The following is a 15,218-nucleotide window of genomic DNA, read 5'->3' on the forward strand; positions in this document are numbered from 1 at the left end:
AAGGACCTATTAAAATCTTTAAAAATTCCTATTTTTCATCTATTTTGAAAGCAAGAGATTCCCCCCCCCCCCCCCCCCCCCCCCCAAAAAAAAAAGTGTTTAAGACTAGGCAGAGTTCTCAGTTACACAGGCACTTCACATGTAAACAATCTACAGGACCACTGAAAAGAAACCCGAACCCAAAAAGAAAGGAAGGAAAAATATTTGGCACCAACCTAGAAGAAGAGACTCCATAAGAAAGGTGTCCTTTTCCCACTGCAGACTGCTCTGGGCAGTCACCAGACACTCAAGACTAAACACTGGCAATGTCAGAGAGGTGTGGAAGTTACAATCAGGAGTGCAAAACAAGAAACCCAACCCTTAAGGAAACAGCAATTCTCTCTCTGGGAGGAGCGTGCTGGAAGCCTTCAGGTGGTCCCAGCTGTACCACTGCACCACCACCACCACCAGCAGCAGGTTCTGCTCTTGCTCTGAAAGCAACTGGGTTGGCTTGAAGGATTAATGTGTGGAGGGGGGAGGTATGGAGGTGGCTGTGCTTTGTACTTCTAAAATAATCCAGGCTTTTTGCCATGTAGGAAAAGGAATCCAGCATTTCACTGTGACACTGGGAGATGTCCAGCTCTGAACTGAAATGAAGTGGAAAGAGAACTCGATGCTACCACAACCTCCTTGTGCATCCCATCACAGAAGAAAAGGAGAGTGAGGATGTTCTTGTAACTGGCAGCTGGCTCCAAGCTGTTCACCCACAGCTCCAAAGGAAGGTCCTCAACAGCATCTGGACAGAGACAATGGTCTTGGATGGCTTGGATGCTCCCCTGTCGGAAGCTGAAGTGCCCCAGAGCAATCCAATTGAACACATGGAATGGTTAGGCTGTCTGGCTTCCAAGAAGTCATGTCACATGGAGGAAAGCTGAGACACTTTCAATGCAGGCAGCTCAAGCAGAGCTTGAACTGTGAGGCCAACCTTCACCAGACCCCTTTCTTCCAGGATGTGATGAGGCAAGCAAAGTCTCTCCTGCAAAATAAAGCAGTTTGTGTATCAAGCTTCATTAAGCTTCGCCCCAGGGCTGGTAACATTCTCTCTGAAGAAGAGAAGATGCTAGGGGGACCTTAGAGCTGCCTTCCAAGACCTGAAGGGATCCCACAGGAAGGCTGAAGAAGGACTTCTCATGAGGGTGTCTAGAGACAGGACATGGGGAATGATTTGAAGCTGAGGGAGAGCAGGGTTAGACTGGAGCTGAGGAAGTTTTCAGCATGAGGGTGGTGAGACACTGGATCAGGTTGCCCAGAGTGGCTGTGGATGTCCCCTCCCTGAAGATGTTTAAGGCCAGGTTGGAAGAGGCCTTGGGCAACCAGATCAAGTTGAGAGGTGTCCCTGCTCATGGCAGGGAGGTTGGAGTAGCTGATCTCTGAGGTCCCTTCCAGCCTAAGCCACTCTATGACGCTGTGAAGTCACAGGTCCATCACTGCAGGGCTTACACAGCAAATGCCTGTGGCTATAGGTTTCACACTTAGTTCTCTCATCTAACAGAATGGCCAGAAGCTAATTAGTGCAGCACTTAAGAGATGTATCAGGAGATACACAAAAGATTGCTTATTTCTAAAGCCAAAGACTATTTCTTTCCATAATCAAAGCAAGAACAAACAGGCTGCTGGGCACTGCTGGCTCAGTGGCCTACTTGCCCTTTCCCTTCTCTTGCAGGCTTAGGATCAGTTTTTCCCTTAGGAAAACTTGGGAGTGTTGATAAACTGGGTCCTCATCCACAGAATCCTAGAATGGTTTGGGTTGGAAGGGACCTTAAAGACCATCCAGTTCCAACCCCTGCCTGTGGCAGGGACACTTCCCACCAGCCCAGCTTGCTCGAGGCCTCATCCAACCTGGCCTTCAACACCTCTAGGGGTGAGGCACAAACAGCATCTCTGGGCAACCTGTGCCAGTGTCTCACCACCCTCACTCTAAAGAATTTCTTCCTCATTTCCAGTCTCAATCTCCCCTCTCCCAGCTCAAAGCCACTGTGCCATCCTGGCACTCCCAGCCCTTCTCAGAAGTCCCTCCCCAGCTCTCCTGGAGCCCTTCAGATACTGGAAGGCTGCTCTGAGGTCTCCCTGGAGCCTTCTCTTCTCCAGGCTGAACAGCCCCAACTCTCTCAGCTGTGTCTGGTCAATGTTAAAAGCCTGTTGCTCCCTGAATTAAGCCCTCCCCCCCCCCCCAAGCCTCAGCTGCCATCTGCTATGGTCATTAAGTGAAGAGAGCCTTTGGCCTACCTGTGGCACTCCCAGTTTTTTACAAGCATCGAGGAAGTTTTCAACGTTTCTTCGGCACTTGGCCATGCTGAGTTTAGGCTGCAAAGACAGGGCTGTTAGATCTTCATCACCCAACTGGGGAAGGAAGGGCTGTGCAGTCCTCATGCACATCCCATTGCCAACCCACCAAACAAAGCCTGGGGAGGCCAAACAGCATGAAAACAGCTCCCAAAAGCAAACCCCCGAGCGGCGTTTAGCGCTTTGCGTGGCCAACCCAAAGGGAGGGAGGACTGAAAGCAGTGAGCGTGGCAAAGCTGCTGCATGGTGGCTGGAAGCTGGGAAGAGCTTGGGTTTTTCACCTGGGAGGCATCACCAAGGACTTACCACTGCAGGGGAGGGGACGTGGATGCTGGCGACGGAGCGCGGTCTGATGTGGTTGGCTAAATGGCAAAGCACGACCCCGTCCATCAGCGCGGCCCCAATGTCGTCTGGCAGAATCACCTTCAACCTTGACTCAAGATTCTGTGCAAAGATCCAACAGGATGTTAGCTTCAACAGGAACTCAGCTTCACCTGGAAATCCAGGCCATGGTGAAGCGTTCAGGTTAAGGGGAGATAATGCTGAAGGGAATGGAGTCACAGTCGCAGAACTGTCAGGGCTGGAAGGGACCTCAAGGCTCAGCCAGTCCCAACCCCCCTGCCATGGGCAGGGACACCTCACACTGCAGCAGGTTGCTCACAGCCACAGCCAGCCTGGCTGCAAACACCTCCAGGCAGGAGGCTTCCACCACCTCCCTGGGCAACCTGTGCCAGTCTCTCATCAGCCTCACCTTCCCTACACCCAATCTGTCACAGAATCAGTAAGATTTGAAAAGACCTCAGAGATCATCAAGTCCAACCTAGCACCCAACACCATCTGAGCAACTAAACCATGGCTCCAAGTGCCACATCTAAACCCCTCCTGAACAACTCCAGTGATGGTGACTCCACCACCTCTCTGGGCAGCACATTCCCATGGCCAATCTCTCTTGCTGGGAAGAGCTTTCTCCTCACCTCCAGCCTAAACCTCCCCTGGCACAGCTTGAGACTGTGTCCTCTTGTTCTGCTGCTGGTTGCTTGAGAGAAGAGACCAATTCCCTCCTGGCTACAACCTCCCTTCAGGTAGTTGTAGACACAAGGAGGTCTCCCCTGAGCCTCCTCTTCTCCAGGCTAAGCAACCCCAGCTCCCTCAGCCTCTCCTCACAGGGCTGTGCTCAAGGCCTCTCCCCATCCTCGTTGCCCTTCTCTGGACACATTCAAGAGTCTCAATGTCCTTCTTAAACTGAGGGGCCCAGAACTGGACACAGGACTCAAGGTGTGGCCTAAGCAGTGCTGAGCACAGGGCAACTGTGCCAGCTCCTGCTGGCCACACTCTTCCTGACGCAGGCTGATGAAGACGTTGCAGGGATGATGTGCCTACAGAGATGCCCCTCTACAGCTGCAGGGTCTGCAGGGCTTGCTGGCAGGGGCTGGAGGGGTGTGCCAGAGCCAGCTGGGGTACGTACGTTGCGCAGCTGCCTTATCTGCTCCCGCTCCTCCCTCAAGTGCTCCATCTTCCTGCGCATGGTGAAGCCAGGGTCCACTGCTCCGTAGTCCTGGCGGGAGGCACGGCTGAAAGCTGTTCAACAGCACTGGTGTTAGTTGGGAGAACTCACTCATTTCAAACCCTGCAGCCACTAAAATCCTCCCAGCAGATAGAAAAGTGGGGGGAAGGCTGCAGAGCTTCTCAGTATTTGGGGTCTTGATCACAGAAGGGGCTAGGCTGGGAGAGGCCTTAGAGATCATCTCCTCCAACCTCCCTGCCACGGGCAGCAATGCCTCTCAACTAGCCCAGGTTACTCAAGGCCCCATCCAACCTGGCCTTAAACACCTCCAGGGAGGGGGCATCAACAACCTCTCTGGGCAATCTATTCCAGAGTCTCACCACCCTTATACTGAAGAACTTCTTCCTCAGCTCCAGTCTAGCCCTGCTCTGCCTCAGCTTCAAACCATTCCCCCTTGGCCTATCTCCAGACACCCTCATGGGAAGTCCCTCTGCAGCTTTCCTGCAGGATCCCTTCAGGTACTGCCAGGCAGCTCTAAGGTCCCACCTGGAATCTTCTCTCCAGGCTGAACACCCCCAGCTCCCTCAGCCTATCCCCATGGCAGAGCTGCTCCAGCCCTTGGATCATCTTTGTGGCCTCCTCTGGACTCACTCCAGCAGTTTTGTGTCCTCCTTCTGTTTGGGGCAGCAGAGCTGGAGGCCAGGATTGGAGGTGAGGTCTGAGCAGAGCCAAGGGGCAGAATCCCCTCTGCTGCCCTGCTGCCCACACTGCTCTGGCTGCAGCTTGGCACACAGCTGCCTGCTGGGCAGCAGGAGGCACTGCTGGCTCCTGGGGAGCTGCTCAGCACCCAGCACCCCCAAGGCTTTTTCTGCAGGGCTGCTCTCAGCCCACTCTGCACCCAGCCTGGATTGGTGCCTGGGGCTGGCCCAGCTGCAGGACCTTACCCTGTGACTTGTTGACCCTCCTGCAGCTGGCCCTGGCCACTTCTCAAGCCTGTCAAGATCCTTCTGGATGCCATCCCTGCCCTCCTGTGAGTCCAGCTCAGCACACAGCTTGGTGCCAGCAGCAAACCTGCTGAGGCTGCCTCAATGCCATTATCCATGTGGGTGACAAAGATGTTAAACAGCACTGGACCCAGAACAGACTCCTGAGGCCCTCTACTTGTCTTTACATGGTCAGAAAGCCTTCAAAGGGCACTTCTATTACTTCATAAAAAGGTGGCAAATAAAACCTCTTTCTAGCAATGCCCCTGAAGCATCCTACATCCTGAAGCATTTTACCCCATCCTTGTGAGTCAAAATAAATCAACACTTACACCTTCAGTACTTTTTATATTGCTCCTAACAGTCTGCATTTCAGCAAGAGACCAAACAACCAAAAGCAGCAGAAACTGGATATAGATCCTCTTGAAAGCCCTGGCCTGGTTCTACATAGGCAGTGTGCATCCAGGACAACACAGCTGCTTGTTACTGACACTGTCTATGGAGCATCTCAAATCACACAGATTTGGGCTTGTAACTGAGGAACAAAAAGCCTTTTGCTTTCCCAGAAATGAGTGAAAGGGCTGCTGCTGTTTTATTGATGTGGACTGGCAGTGGCTCCTAGAAAACCTGCTATTGCACTGAGAAAAGATGGGCTGCAAGGTCCCAACAAGCCTCCTTCCTCCTATCAGGTCTGCACCCTACTGCAACCAAGGCCACAGAGAACTGGGAAGCCTCTGGATGATCCCAGCCAGGCACATCCTGCTACGCTCAGCTAACCTGTCTCTGGCACAGACCTTTCATGCAGCTGCTTACACATCCTAAATGCCTCAGGGGCCCTGAAGAAGCCATTTGCATGACCTCAGCCAGACCTACTGAGGGCTCACAGGCTGGTGTTAAGGAGGTCGAGCTTTGCTACCATAAACACCACCTGAAGTTGAACTGAGGAGTTGAGATCATTCTTTCTTAGTCAACTTGAAGGCAGACTGATCCCTTAAAAACAGAGCCAAAGGACTACTCAGTGGCTTTCCCAGTTGTTGGCATCCAGTATTCCCAGGGACACAAAGGAATACTGCAGCTGCAAACCAAACTGAACTGTTTCTACCTAGGCTTCAGGGGACTGCAGGTCTGCTTTGGACAAAACAACTTTCTCATGTGGGCATGGCAGAGCCTTGACAGAGTGCAACAAAGCACACCACCACCAAACTCCTGGCACAGCTCTCCAAAAACCTTCATCTCCTGAAGCCCTCCTGCCTCAGCCATCAGGTCTCAAGCACAACTGCAGGCTGTTGCCCTGTTCTTTGGCTAAATATGCACAGAATGAATCAGTGGGGGGAAAACCCAGTAATTAAAAACTCATTAAGAAGAAATCACTGTGCAGCTTGGGGAACTTTCCATTATTCATCTGCCTAAACAGCTGTCTACATCTTCCCCAGCACTCTGCTTGTGAGCACTGCTCTGAGTGGATTGCTGTACTGTGGCACCTCTTCATACCCATTCCAGCTCATGCATCTGCCATCCTTACCCAGCCCAGGAAACAAACATCTGTTCCATCATGCTATGGGAGAGGACAGCAGCTTACCTGACCTTGGTTTGAGACCAAATGGGCCATGAATGTTACTCTCTGTCCTTTCATAATCCTGTTAAAGAAGAAGAATCAAGTCAATTTTCTCCCACTTAGCAAAGGAATTCACTTCTGTCCCCATCAAGATTGTGTTTAAATTGTTCTGGCCTAAGAGAAGTGACTCCTCCTGCTTAATACACTCCTTGCAAGTGGGCAAGGAGGACAAAACAAAGTAACCTCACCACACACAGATAAAACTATCTTGCTGAGGAGGAAAAGCAGCCCCAGATGAACCAGAAATCTGCTCTAAAGCATTTCAAGCATTCTGTGTACAGAGTTCTAGGCCAGCTGTACTGCAAATATCCTCCCCCAAAGCTTAGCAACAAAATACTTCTTCAGAAGTCTTTGCCTTCAGTTAGGAAGATCAGGTTCTGCTCATTTCACCAGCTGAAGAGAGAGAGGCACTCAGTCATTTGGGCTGCACAGGAGATCCCCTTCTTCCAACTCATTTCACTGTTTTGGGAGATGCTCTCCTCCTCCTCCCTCAATGTTCCTTATTGACACCAAGTAGAAGCCTTAGCAGTTTTTGGTGTGCTTGATTCAGAGCTCAGCAGTGGAGTGTGGCCTCAGTGAGACTCCAGGGGTGTGCTTTAAGAAAGAGAGCAGCCAGTGAAGGAAGCACAAGGCTGTACTGCAAAGGCAACAGCCAGAATCATGAAGGATGCAGCTCCCCGAGGTGTCAGCAGCTCTGTGCTCCCTGTGAAGTTCAGTTTTTAAGGTTCACATTTCAGGTCCACTTAAAAAAACCCTCTGGGTGGGTGGTGGATAGGAGGCACCCTCAAAAGAGATGTGATTTGTGTTCTTGGCTCTTTCCATAAGGTAATGGAGAGAGAGAGCAATGCACCTTCCCACACACCAGTCAGCAAGAAGCAATCCAGGAAGGATCAGACAGTTGCAGAGGCAAAACAAGCTGGATTATCTGTCTCTAGCTTCTCCCTGATCTTGAAGTGCTATCATGATGAAACCTTCCTAACTTGAGTTTGAAAGCAAGCTAGCAGCTTTCTCCCTGCAGGCAAAGCTTGATGGCAAGCAATGAGGACAAAGAAACGTTGGTTGAATGAATAAAACAAAGCCACAAACTTGTACCTCAGACGACACAGGAGACTGTGGGGACACATTAGCATGATCACTGTCTTGCTAAAAAGAAACCAAAGAGGTGAAATTACACAACTGAAAACACAAACCCAACATGGCAGAAGAAGAAACACCAAATCATGAGCTACACAGCAAATGAGACACAGAATGTTGGCCAGGTAGGGACGAACTGGCAGCAGCTCCGTTTCAAACCATGCAAGGCAAAGAAAGGCTGCAAGTGGCGGTGTTGAGTGTCCCACAGCATCTCCACTTCACAGTGATTAACTTCCCTATTCCCAAAGCAAGCAAGTCACAGACTGTATCTGGCTGGAAGAGACCAGATCAGAATAAAGAATTAACCAGGTTGGAAAAGACCTCAGAGATCATCAAGCCCAACCTATCACCCAACACCATCTGACCAACTAAACCATGGCACCAAGTGCCTCAGCCAGGCTCTTCTTAAACACCTCCAGGGATGTTGACTCCACCACCTCCCTGGGCAGCACATTCCAATGGCCAATCTCTCTTGCTGGGAAGAACTTTCTCCTTACCTCCAGCCTAAACCTCCCCTGGTGCAGCTTGAGACTGTGTCCTCTTGTTCTGATTGCCTGGGAGAAGAGACCAACACCCACCTGGCTACAACTCCCTTCAGGTAGTTGGAGAGGGCATTGAGGTCTCCCCTGAGCCTCCTCCTCTCCAGGCTGAGCAACCCCAGCTCCCTCAGCCTCTCCTCACAGGGCTGTGCTCCAGACCCCACCCCAGCCTTATTGCCCTTCTCTGGACACCTTCAAGTCTCTCAATGTCCTTCTTAAATTGAGGGGCCCAGAACTGGACACAGGACTCAAGGTGTGGCCTAAGCAGTGCTGAGCACAGGGCACAATGACTTCCCTGCTCCTGCTGGCCACACTGTTCCTGATGCAGGCCAGGATGCCATTGGCCTTCTTGGCCCCCTGGGCACACTGCTGGTTCATATTCAGCTGCTGTCCACCTGTACCCCCAAGTCACTCTCTGCCTGGCTGCTCTCAGCCACTCTGACCCCAGCCTGTAGCTCTGCATGGGGTTGTTGTGGGCAATGTGCAGAACCTGGCACTTGGATGTGTTCAATCTCATGCCCTTGGCCTCTGCCCATCTGTCCAGCCTGGCAAGGTCCCTCTGCAGAGCTCTCCTACCCTCTAAGAGTTCAACTCCTGCCCCCAGCTTGGTGTCATCTGCAAATTTACTGCTGATGGACTCCATCCCCTCCTTCAGATCATCAATAAAGATACTGAACAGGCTGGGGCCCAGCACTGATCCCTGGGGCACACCACTGGTGCCTGGCTGCCAGCTGGCTGTGGGACCATTCACCACCACTCTCTGGGCTCAGCCTCCAGCCAGTTCCTGACCCAGCTCAGAGTGCTGCTGTCCAAGCCAGGGTCTGACAGCTTGGCCAGGACTTTGCTGTGGGGCACAGTGTCAAAGGCCTTGCTGAAGCTGGAAGAGATCACCCAGCCCTGCTTTCCCCCAACCCATGTTTTCGGAGGCCTTTCTAAGACTCGAGGAGCACAATCCTTATTTCTCCCATGGCTCTCTCTGGAGTGCCAACTTCACTGGAGTCTTCACCAGCCTGCCTTCTCCTCTTCTGTGAGAGTAGCTTGTAGGTGTTCAGAAAAGACCAATGAATGAAACATTTGCTGACATACATTGGGGGTTTTTTTTCACCCACTGCCTGCTCCTCACCTCATCGTTTTCATTGCCGCTGGAGCTCTTCCTGGAAGACTTGTACTGCAAAACACAAACAAGGGCTGCTGTTAACAGGGAAGCATGGAGTGCATCTCAATCTAAATGGGTTGGCATCACTCCAGATGTTTCTTATTACTGGTGAAGCTGATGGGGGGGAAAAAAACAAACCACCCCACAGAATCAAAGAAGAAATCAAAAGAGAGAAGGAACATCTAGCCACACCTTAGGCCACACCTTGAGTCCTGTGTCCAGTTCTGGGCTCCTCAATTTAAGAAGGGCAGTGAGACACTTGAAGGTGTCCAGAGAAGGGCAACGAGGCTGGGGAGGGGTCTGGAGCACAGCCCTGTGAGGAGAGGTTGAGGGAGCTGGGGTTGCTGAGCCTGGAGAAGAGGAGGCTCAGGGGAGACCTTCTTGCTCTCTCCAACTCCCTGAAGGGAGGTTGTAGCCAGGAGGGGGTTGGTCTCTTCTCCCAGGCAAGCAGCACCAGAACAAGAGGACACAGTCTCAAGCTGTGCCAGGGGAGATTTAGGCTGGAGGTGAGGAAGAAATTCTTCCCAGCAAGAGAGATTGGCCATGGGAATGTGCTGCCCAGGGAGGTGGTGGAGTCACCATCCCTGGAGGTGTTTAAGAAGAGCCTGGCTGAGGCACTTGGTGCCATGGTTTAGTTGATCAGATGGTGTTGGGTGATAGGTTGGGCTTGATGATCTCTGAGGTCTTTTCCAACCTGGTTAATTCTATGATCTAGATGCTAGCCTAGTCAAGATCTTCACTCAGTGCTCTTGTGGCCAAGGAGGCCAAAGCCATTCTGGGCTGTATTAGAAGGGCTGTGGTTGGTAAGTCGAGAGAGGTTCTCCTGCCCCTCTACTGTGCCCTGCTGAGGCTGCATCTCATACATTGTGTCCAGTTCTGGGCACAGAGCCACAAAACACAAAAAACACAGAATTGTCAGGGCTGGAAGGGACCTCAAGGCTCAGCCAGTTCCAACCCCCCTGCCATGGCCAGGGACACCTCACACTGCAGCAGGTTGCTCACAGCCACATCCAGCCTGGCTGCAAACACCTCCAGGGATGAGGCTTCCAACACCTCCCTGGGCAGCCTGTGCCAGGCTCTCACCACCCTCATGGGGAACAACTTCTTCTTAATGTCTAATCTAACTTGGATCTATTCCCCCCAGTCCTATCATTCCCTGACACCCTAAAAAGAGTCCCTCCCCAGCTTTCCTGGATCCCCCTTCAGATACTGGAAGGCCATAAGAAGGTCTCCTCAGGGCCTTCTCTTCCCCAAACTGAACAACCCCAAGGGGAAATGGATTTAAATGGAAGGAGAATAGGTTTATTTTGCATCTTGGGAATAAATTCTTCACTAGGAGGGTGACAAGACTCTGGAATGGATTGCCCAGGGAGGTTGTGGATGCCCCCTCCCTGGAGATGTTCAGAGCCAGGTTGGATGAGGCCTTGAGCACCCTGGGCTAGCTGAGAGGTGTCCCTGCCCATGGCAGGGATGTTGGATTAGATGATCTCTAAGGTCTCTTCCAGCCTAGGCTGTGACTAAAGCATCAGTTGCTGGCTTCTGGGATTCTTTTGTCAGGTTAGGGGGTGGTGTTTGGCTTTCTCTGGGGGGAAGGGGGTCTGGTTTTTGGGGGGGGAATTTAGGGGGGGTTTTGTGTGCTTTTGGCAGGGGTTTGTGAGAGGTTTTGCTGGGGGGGGTTGTGGATTTGTTTGTTTTAATTGTCAGTTTGTTCTTTTTATTCTGTGCACAGAGTGCAGATAGTTCTGGTGTCAGATAGAGACCTATGAAATACATCCCTGACTGGGTATTTGTCTTCTTGGGTTTATTTCCTCTATGCTTGAAGCACAAAGGAATAATAATACATTAGCAGCTGATTAGGTAAAACCCTCATTTTTATGCCTCTCAGACCTTCACTGCTGTATTCTGCTTACACAAGCTTTGGGCCAGGTCTGTGGCCACAGTTGTCATAGAATCAATAAGGTTGGAAGAGACCTCAAGGATCATCAAGTCCAACCTGTCACCCAACACCTCCTGACAACTGAACCATGGCTCCAAGTGCCACATCCAATCCCCTCTTGAACACCTCCAGGCACCTCCCTGGGCAGCACATTCCAATGCCTAACAACTCTCTCAGTGAAGAGCTTTCTCCTCACCTCCAGCCTAAACTTCCCCTGGCACAGCTTGAGACTGCGTCCTCTTGTTCTGGTGCTGGGTGCCTGGGAGAAGAGACCAACCCCCACCTGGCTTAAACCTCCCTTCAGGGAGCTGGAGAGAGCAATGAGGTCTCCCCTGAGCCTCCTCTTCTGCAGGCTAAGCAACCCCAGCTCCCTCAGCCTCTCCTCACAGGGCTGTGCTCCAGACCCCTCCCCAGCTTTGTTGCCCTTCTCTGGACACCTTCAAGTGTCTCAATGTCCTTCTTAAACTGAGGAGCCCAGAACTGGACACAGGACTCAAGGTGTGGCCTAACCAGTGCTGAGCACAGGGCACAATGACCTCCCTGCTCCTGCTGGCCACACTGTTCCTGATGCAGGCCAGGATGCCCTTGGCCTTCTTGGCCCCCTGGGCATACTGCAGGCTCCTGTTCAGCTGCTGTCCACAACTACCCCCAGGTCCCTCTCTGCCTGGCTGCTCTCAGCCACTCTGACCCCAGCCTGTAGCACTGCCTGGGGCTGTTGTGGCCAAAGTGCAGCACCTGGCACTTGGACTTGGTTGGACTTCCAACATAATTAATGATCTCAAGACTAGCAGGTAGCTTTTGGTGGTGTTTTTCTTCCCCCCTATTGTAGTTACACTAACAGTAATTTCAGCTAGGATCCAAACCCACTACAAACTATCCCAGAAAACAAAATTCAAATAAAATGTAGGCAAAAGAAATTAAATGTCAGGAGAAAAGCTTTAGAGAGGTTGCAAACAATCCACCCACCCCCAACCAACCCACCCATCCCCACCCCCAACCAACCCACTCACCACAACCAACCCACCCACCCCCCAACCAACCAACCCCACCCCAACCAACCCATCCATCCCCACACAAACAAACAAACCCCAAACCCCCTAATAAACAAAAAACCACCCCCAAAAACCCCACCCTAAAAGAGTTTCTTTAGCTGCAAGAATGTCTCTGAGCTTCTTGGCCTGTGCTGCTTTCCCTAGAACTGAATTTCTCTGAGCTTCCCCAGCATTCCACAAGCGTGTCTGCTGGCAAAGACTCAAAAGCTAATCTCATAATTGACTAATTTAATTGTTAGCTCAGTCTAGCACAGGTCAGAATTCTTCTGTTTCTCTACCATACCTCAACCTGAATTTCACCTAATGCTGCTCTGACTTCAGATCTGCTTTACAGCCAAGCAGGCAGTGACATCTGGTGACCAATGGTAGCTGTAACAGCAGAAGTCAACCAGAACATTTCCTCTCTAAAAATCACAGAATTGTCAGGGTTGGAAGGGACCTCAAGGCTCAGCCAGTTCCAACCCCCCTGCCATGGCCAGGGACACCTCACACTACAGCAGGTTGCTCACAGCCACATCCAGCCTGGCTGCAAACACCTCCAGGCAGGAGGCTTCCACCACCTCCCTGGGCAGCCTATGCCAGGCTCTCACCACCCTCATGGGGAACAACTTCTTCCTCACATCCAATCTCAATCTCCCCACTTCTAGTTTTGCTCCATCCCCCCCAGTCCTATCACTCCCTGACACCCTCAAAAGTCCCTCCCCAGCTTTCTTGGAGCCCCCTGCATTTACTGGAAAGCCACAGGACGGTCTCCTGGGAGCCTTCTCTTCCCCAGACTGAACCCCAACTCTCTCAGTCTGTCTCCATAGCAGAGCAGCTCCAGCCCTCATGGCCCTTTTCTGGACCCTTCCAGCACCTCCAGATCCTTCCTGTAACAGAGGCTCCAGAACTGGACACAGTGCTCCAGGTGTGGTCTCAGAGGGGCCCCTCAGAAGGTCCCCTCCCTGGCCCTGCTGGCTCTGCTTCTCTTGCTGCAGCCCAGGCTCTGCTTGGCTCTCTGGGCTGCAAGTGCTCACTGCTGGCTCCTGTTGAGCTTCTCCTCCCCCAGCACCCCCAAGGCCTTTTCTTCAGGGCTGCTCTCCAGCCAGTCCCTGCCCAGCCTGTATCAGTGCCTGAGATCGCCCTGTCCCAGCTGCAGGCCCTTGCCCTTGGTCTGGTTGAACCTCCTGAGGTTGTCTGATGCCTAAACTAATGCAGTGAGAACCAAAAAGCATCCCTCATTCTTAAAACCATCCTGCACAAAAAGGTGAAGGGCATTTTGCTTGCAGTACAAAAATCAGTGAAGAACTGTTCAAAAAACAGTCCTCCAGAATGGATGGGGAAGGACCAAAACTGAAGATTAAGTTTCTGGCTTTACCAGAAGGCATCTGGAGGTTTCTTTCACAGGAGCAAACCTGGTGGGGAGAGGGGGCCCTGAGGAGCACACCTGGTGGGGAGAGGGGGCCCTGAGGAGCACACCTGGTGGGGAGAGGGGGCCCTGAGGAGCACACCTGGTGGAGAAGAGACCTCCAAGCATCTCAAGCTGTGCCAGGGGATGTTTAGGCTGGATGTTAGGAAGAAATTCTTCCCAGAAGGAGATATTTGCCACTGGAATGTGCTGCCCAGGGAGGTGATGGAGTCACCATCCCTGGAGGTGTTTAAGAAGAGCCTGGATGAGGCACCTGGTGCCATGGTTTAGTTGGTTAGATGGTGTTGAGTGATAGAGTCCAACCTATCTCAAAGGTCTTTTCCAGCCTGGTTCATACTATTCCATTGAGTCCAACCTTCCACCAAAGTCTTCAGTCTATCCTTTCCTCCTGAATACATCTGGTTGGAAGAGACCTTCAGCATCATTTAGTCCAACCTTCCACCAAAGTCTTCAGTCTAGCCTTTCCTCCTGAATACATCTGGTTGGAAGAGACCTTCAGCATCATTTAGTCCAACCTTCCACCAATGTCTTCAGTCTATCTTTTCCTCCTGATTTTCCTGCACATTGCCCTACATGGACTGAAAAAACACCAACCCAGAGCCAAACAAAACAGTCCCAGGCTCCAAGCAAAATGAAAAGTATGACACCCCTTAGAGGTTTCTTACTTTTAGTGTTACTTCCACTCTTAGGAAAGAAAAAGTTCCAGCCAACCCTAACCCTAACCCTAACCCACCCCACCCCAACTCCTTACCTTGAAATACTCTTTTCTGATTTGTTTACTTCTCCTCCTTTCCTCATTCTGCCATATCACTGGCTGAGTTTCTGGCCAGTGCTGCTCATCCACTGACTCCTTCTGGTTTTCTAAGGGCTGAAATCAGAAAGAGCAGACATCTTTGTACATAAAAGGGTAAATACACCTCATGGGCATTAGCACAAAATGATTATCAACTACAACCAGGAATTGTCTGCCTCTCAGTCACAGACTGCCAGGTTGGAAGGGACCCCAAAGATCACCTGGTCCAACCTTTCTAGGTGATGGTGGAGTTGCCATGAGCTGGCTCAGCACCCTGGCAAGTGAGTCTTCAAACTGCCCAGTGCAGGGCACTCCACTGCTGCCCTTGGGAGATGAGTCCAGGGTCTGACTGTGCTCATGGGGAAAAATAATCTAACCTTGATGACATAACAGTGTTATTAGTCTTGGTAGACATGAATTATTTCCTTTTAAATCCTGAAGGACATTTCCAGAGCAGAAAAAGACTCTGTGAAATCATTTTAAAGAAAACAAGAGCCTTTTCTGCCTTGACCAATTCATTCATAGAATGGTTTAGGTTGGAAGGGACCTTAAAGATCATCCAGTTCCAACCCCCTGCCATGGGCAGGGACATTTTCCCTAGACCAGGTTGCTCAAGGCCTCATCCAGCCTGGCCTTAAACAGCTCCAGGAAGGGAGCATCCACAGCCTGCCTGGGCAACCTGTGCCAGTGTCTCACCACCCTCACTCTAAGGAATTTCACCATCCTCACTCTTAAGAATTTCTTCCTAAAAGCCTAATTTCTGCAGATACATTAGG

General features: G+C 51.4%; 1 protein-coding gene across 2 annotated transcripts in view; it reads right to left on the reverse strand.

The window, feature by feature from the left end:
- Positions 1 to 441: 441 nt before the first annotated feature.
- The window catches only part of LRCH2 (leucine rich repeats and calponin homology domain containing 2), a 64,137-nt gene continuing 49,360 nt past the window's right edge, over positions 442 to 15,218 (reverse strand). Inside the window, exons 14-21 of one of the 2 annotated variants that reach the window (XM_054169644.1) lie at positions 14,401 to 14,517; positions 9,221 to 9,265; positions 7,517 to 7,567; positions 6,389 to 6,446; positions 3,788 to 3,900; positions 2,629 to 2,766; positions 2,266 to 2,343; positions 442 to 1,015 (exon numbers count right to left, since the gene is read on the reverse strand). In XM_054169644.1, the coding sequence (XP_054025619.1) occupies positions 896 to 1,015; positions 2,266 to 2,343; positions 2,629 to 2,766; positions 3,788 to 3,900; positions 6,389 to 6,446; positions 7,517 to 7,567; positions 9,221 to 9,265; positions 14,401 to 14,517 (720 nt within the window). In that variant the 3' untranslated portion in view covers positions 442 to 895. The remainder of the gene's footprint in view (positions 1,016 to 2,265; positions 2,344 to 2,628; positions 2,767 to 3,787; positions 3,901 to 6,388; positions 6,447 to 7,516; positions 7,568 to 9,220; positions 9,266 to 14,400; positions 14,518 to 15,218) is intronic. The other variant, XM_054169645.1, reaches the window with a different exon arrangement.

Source organism: Dryobates pubescens, chromosome 18 (assembly GCF_014839835.1).
Source record: "Dryobates pubescens isolate bDryPub1 chromosome 18, bDryPub1.pri, whole genome shotgun sequence".
NCBI lineage: Eukaryota > Metazoa > Chordata > Aves > Piciformes > Picidae > Dryobates > Dryobates pubescens.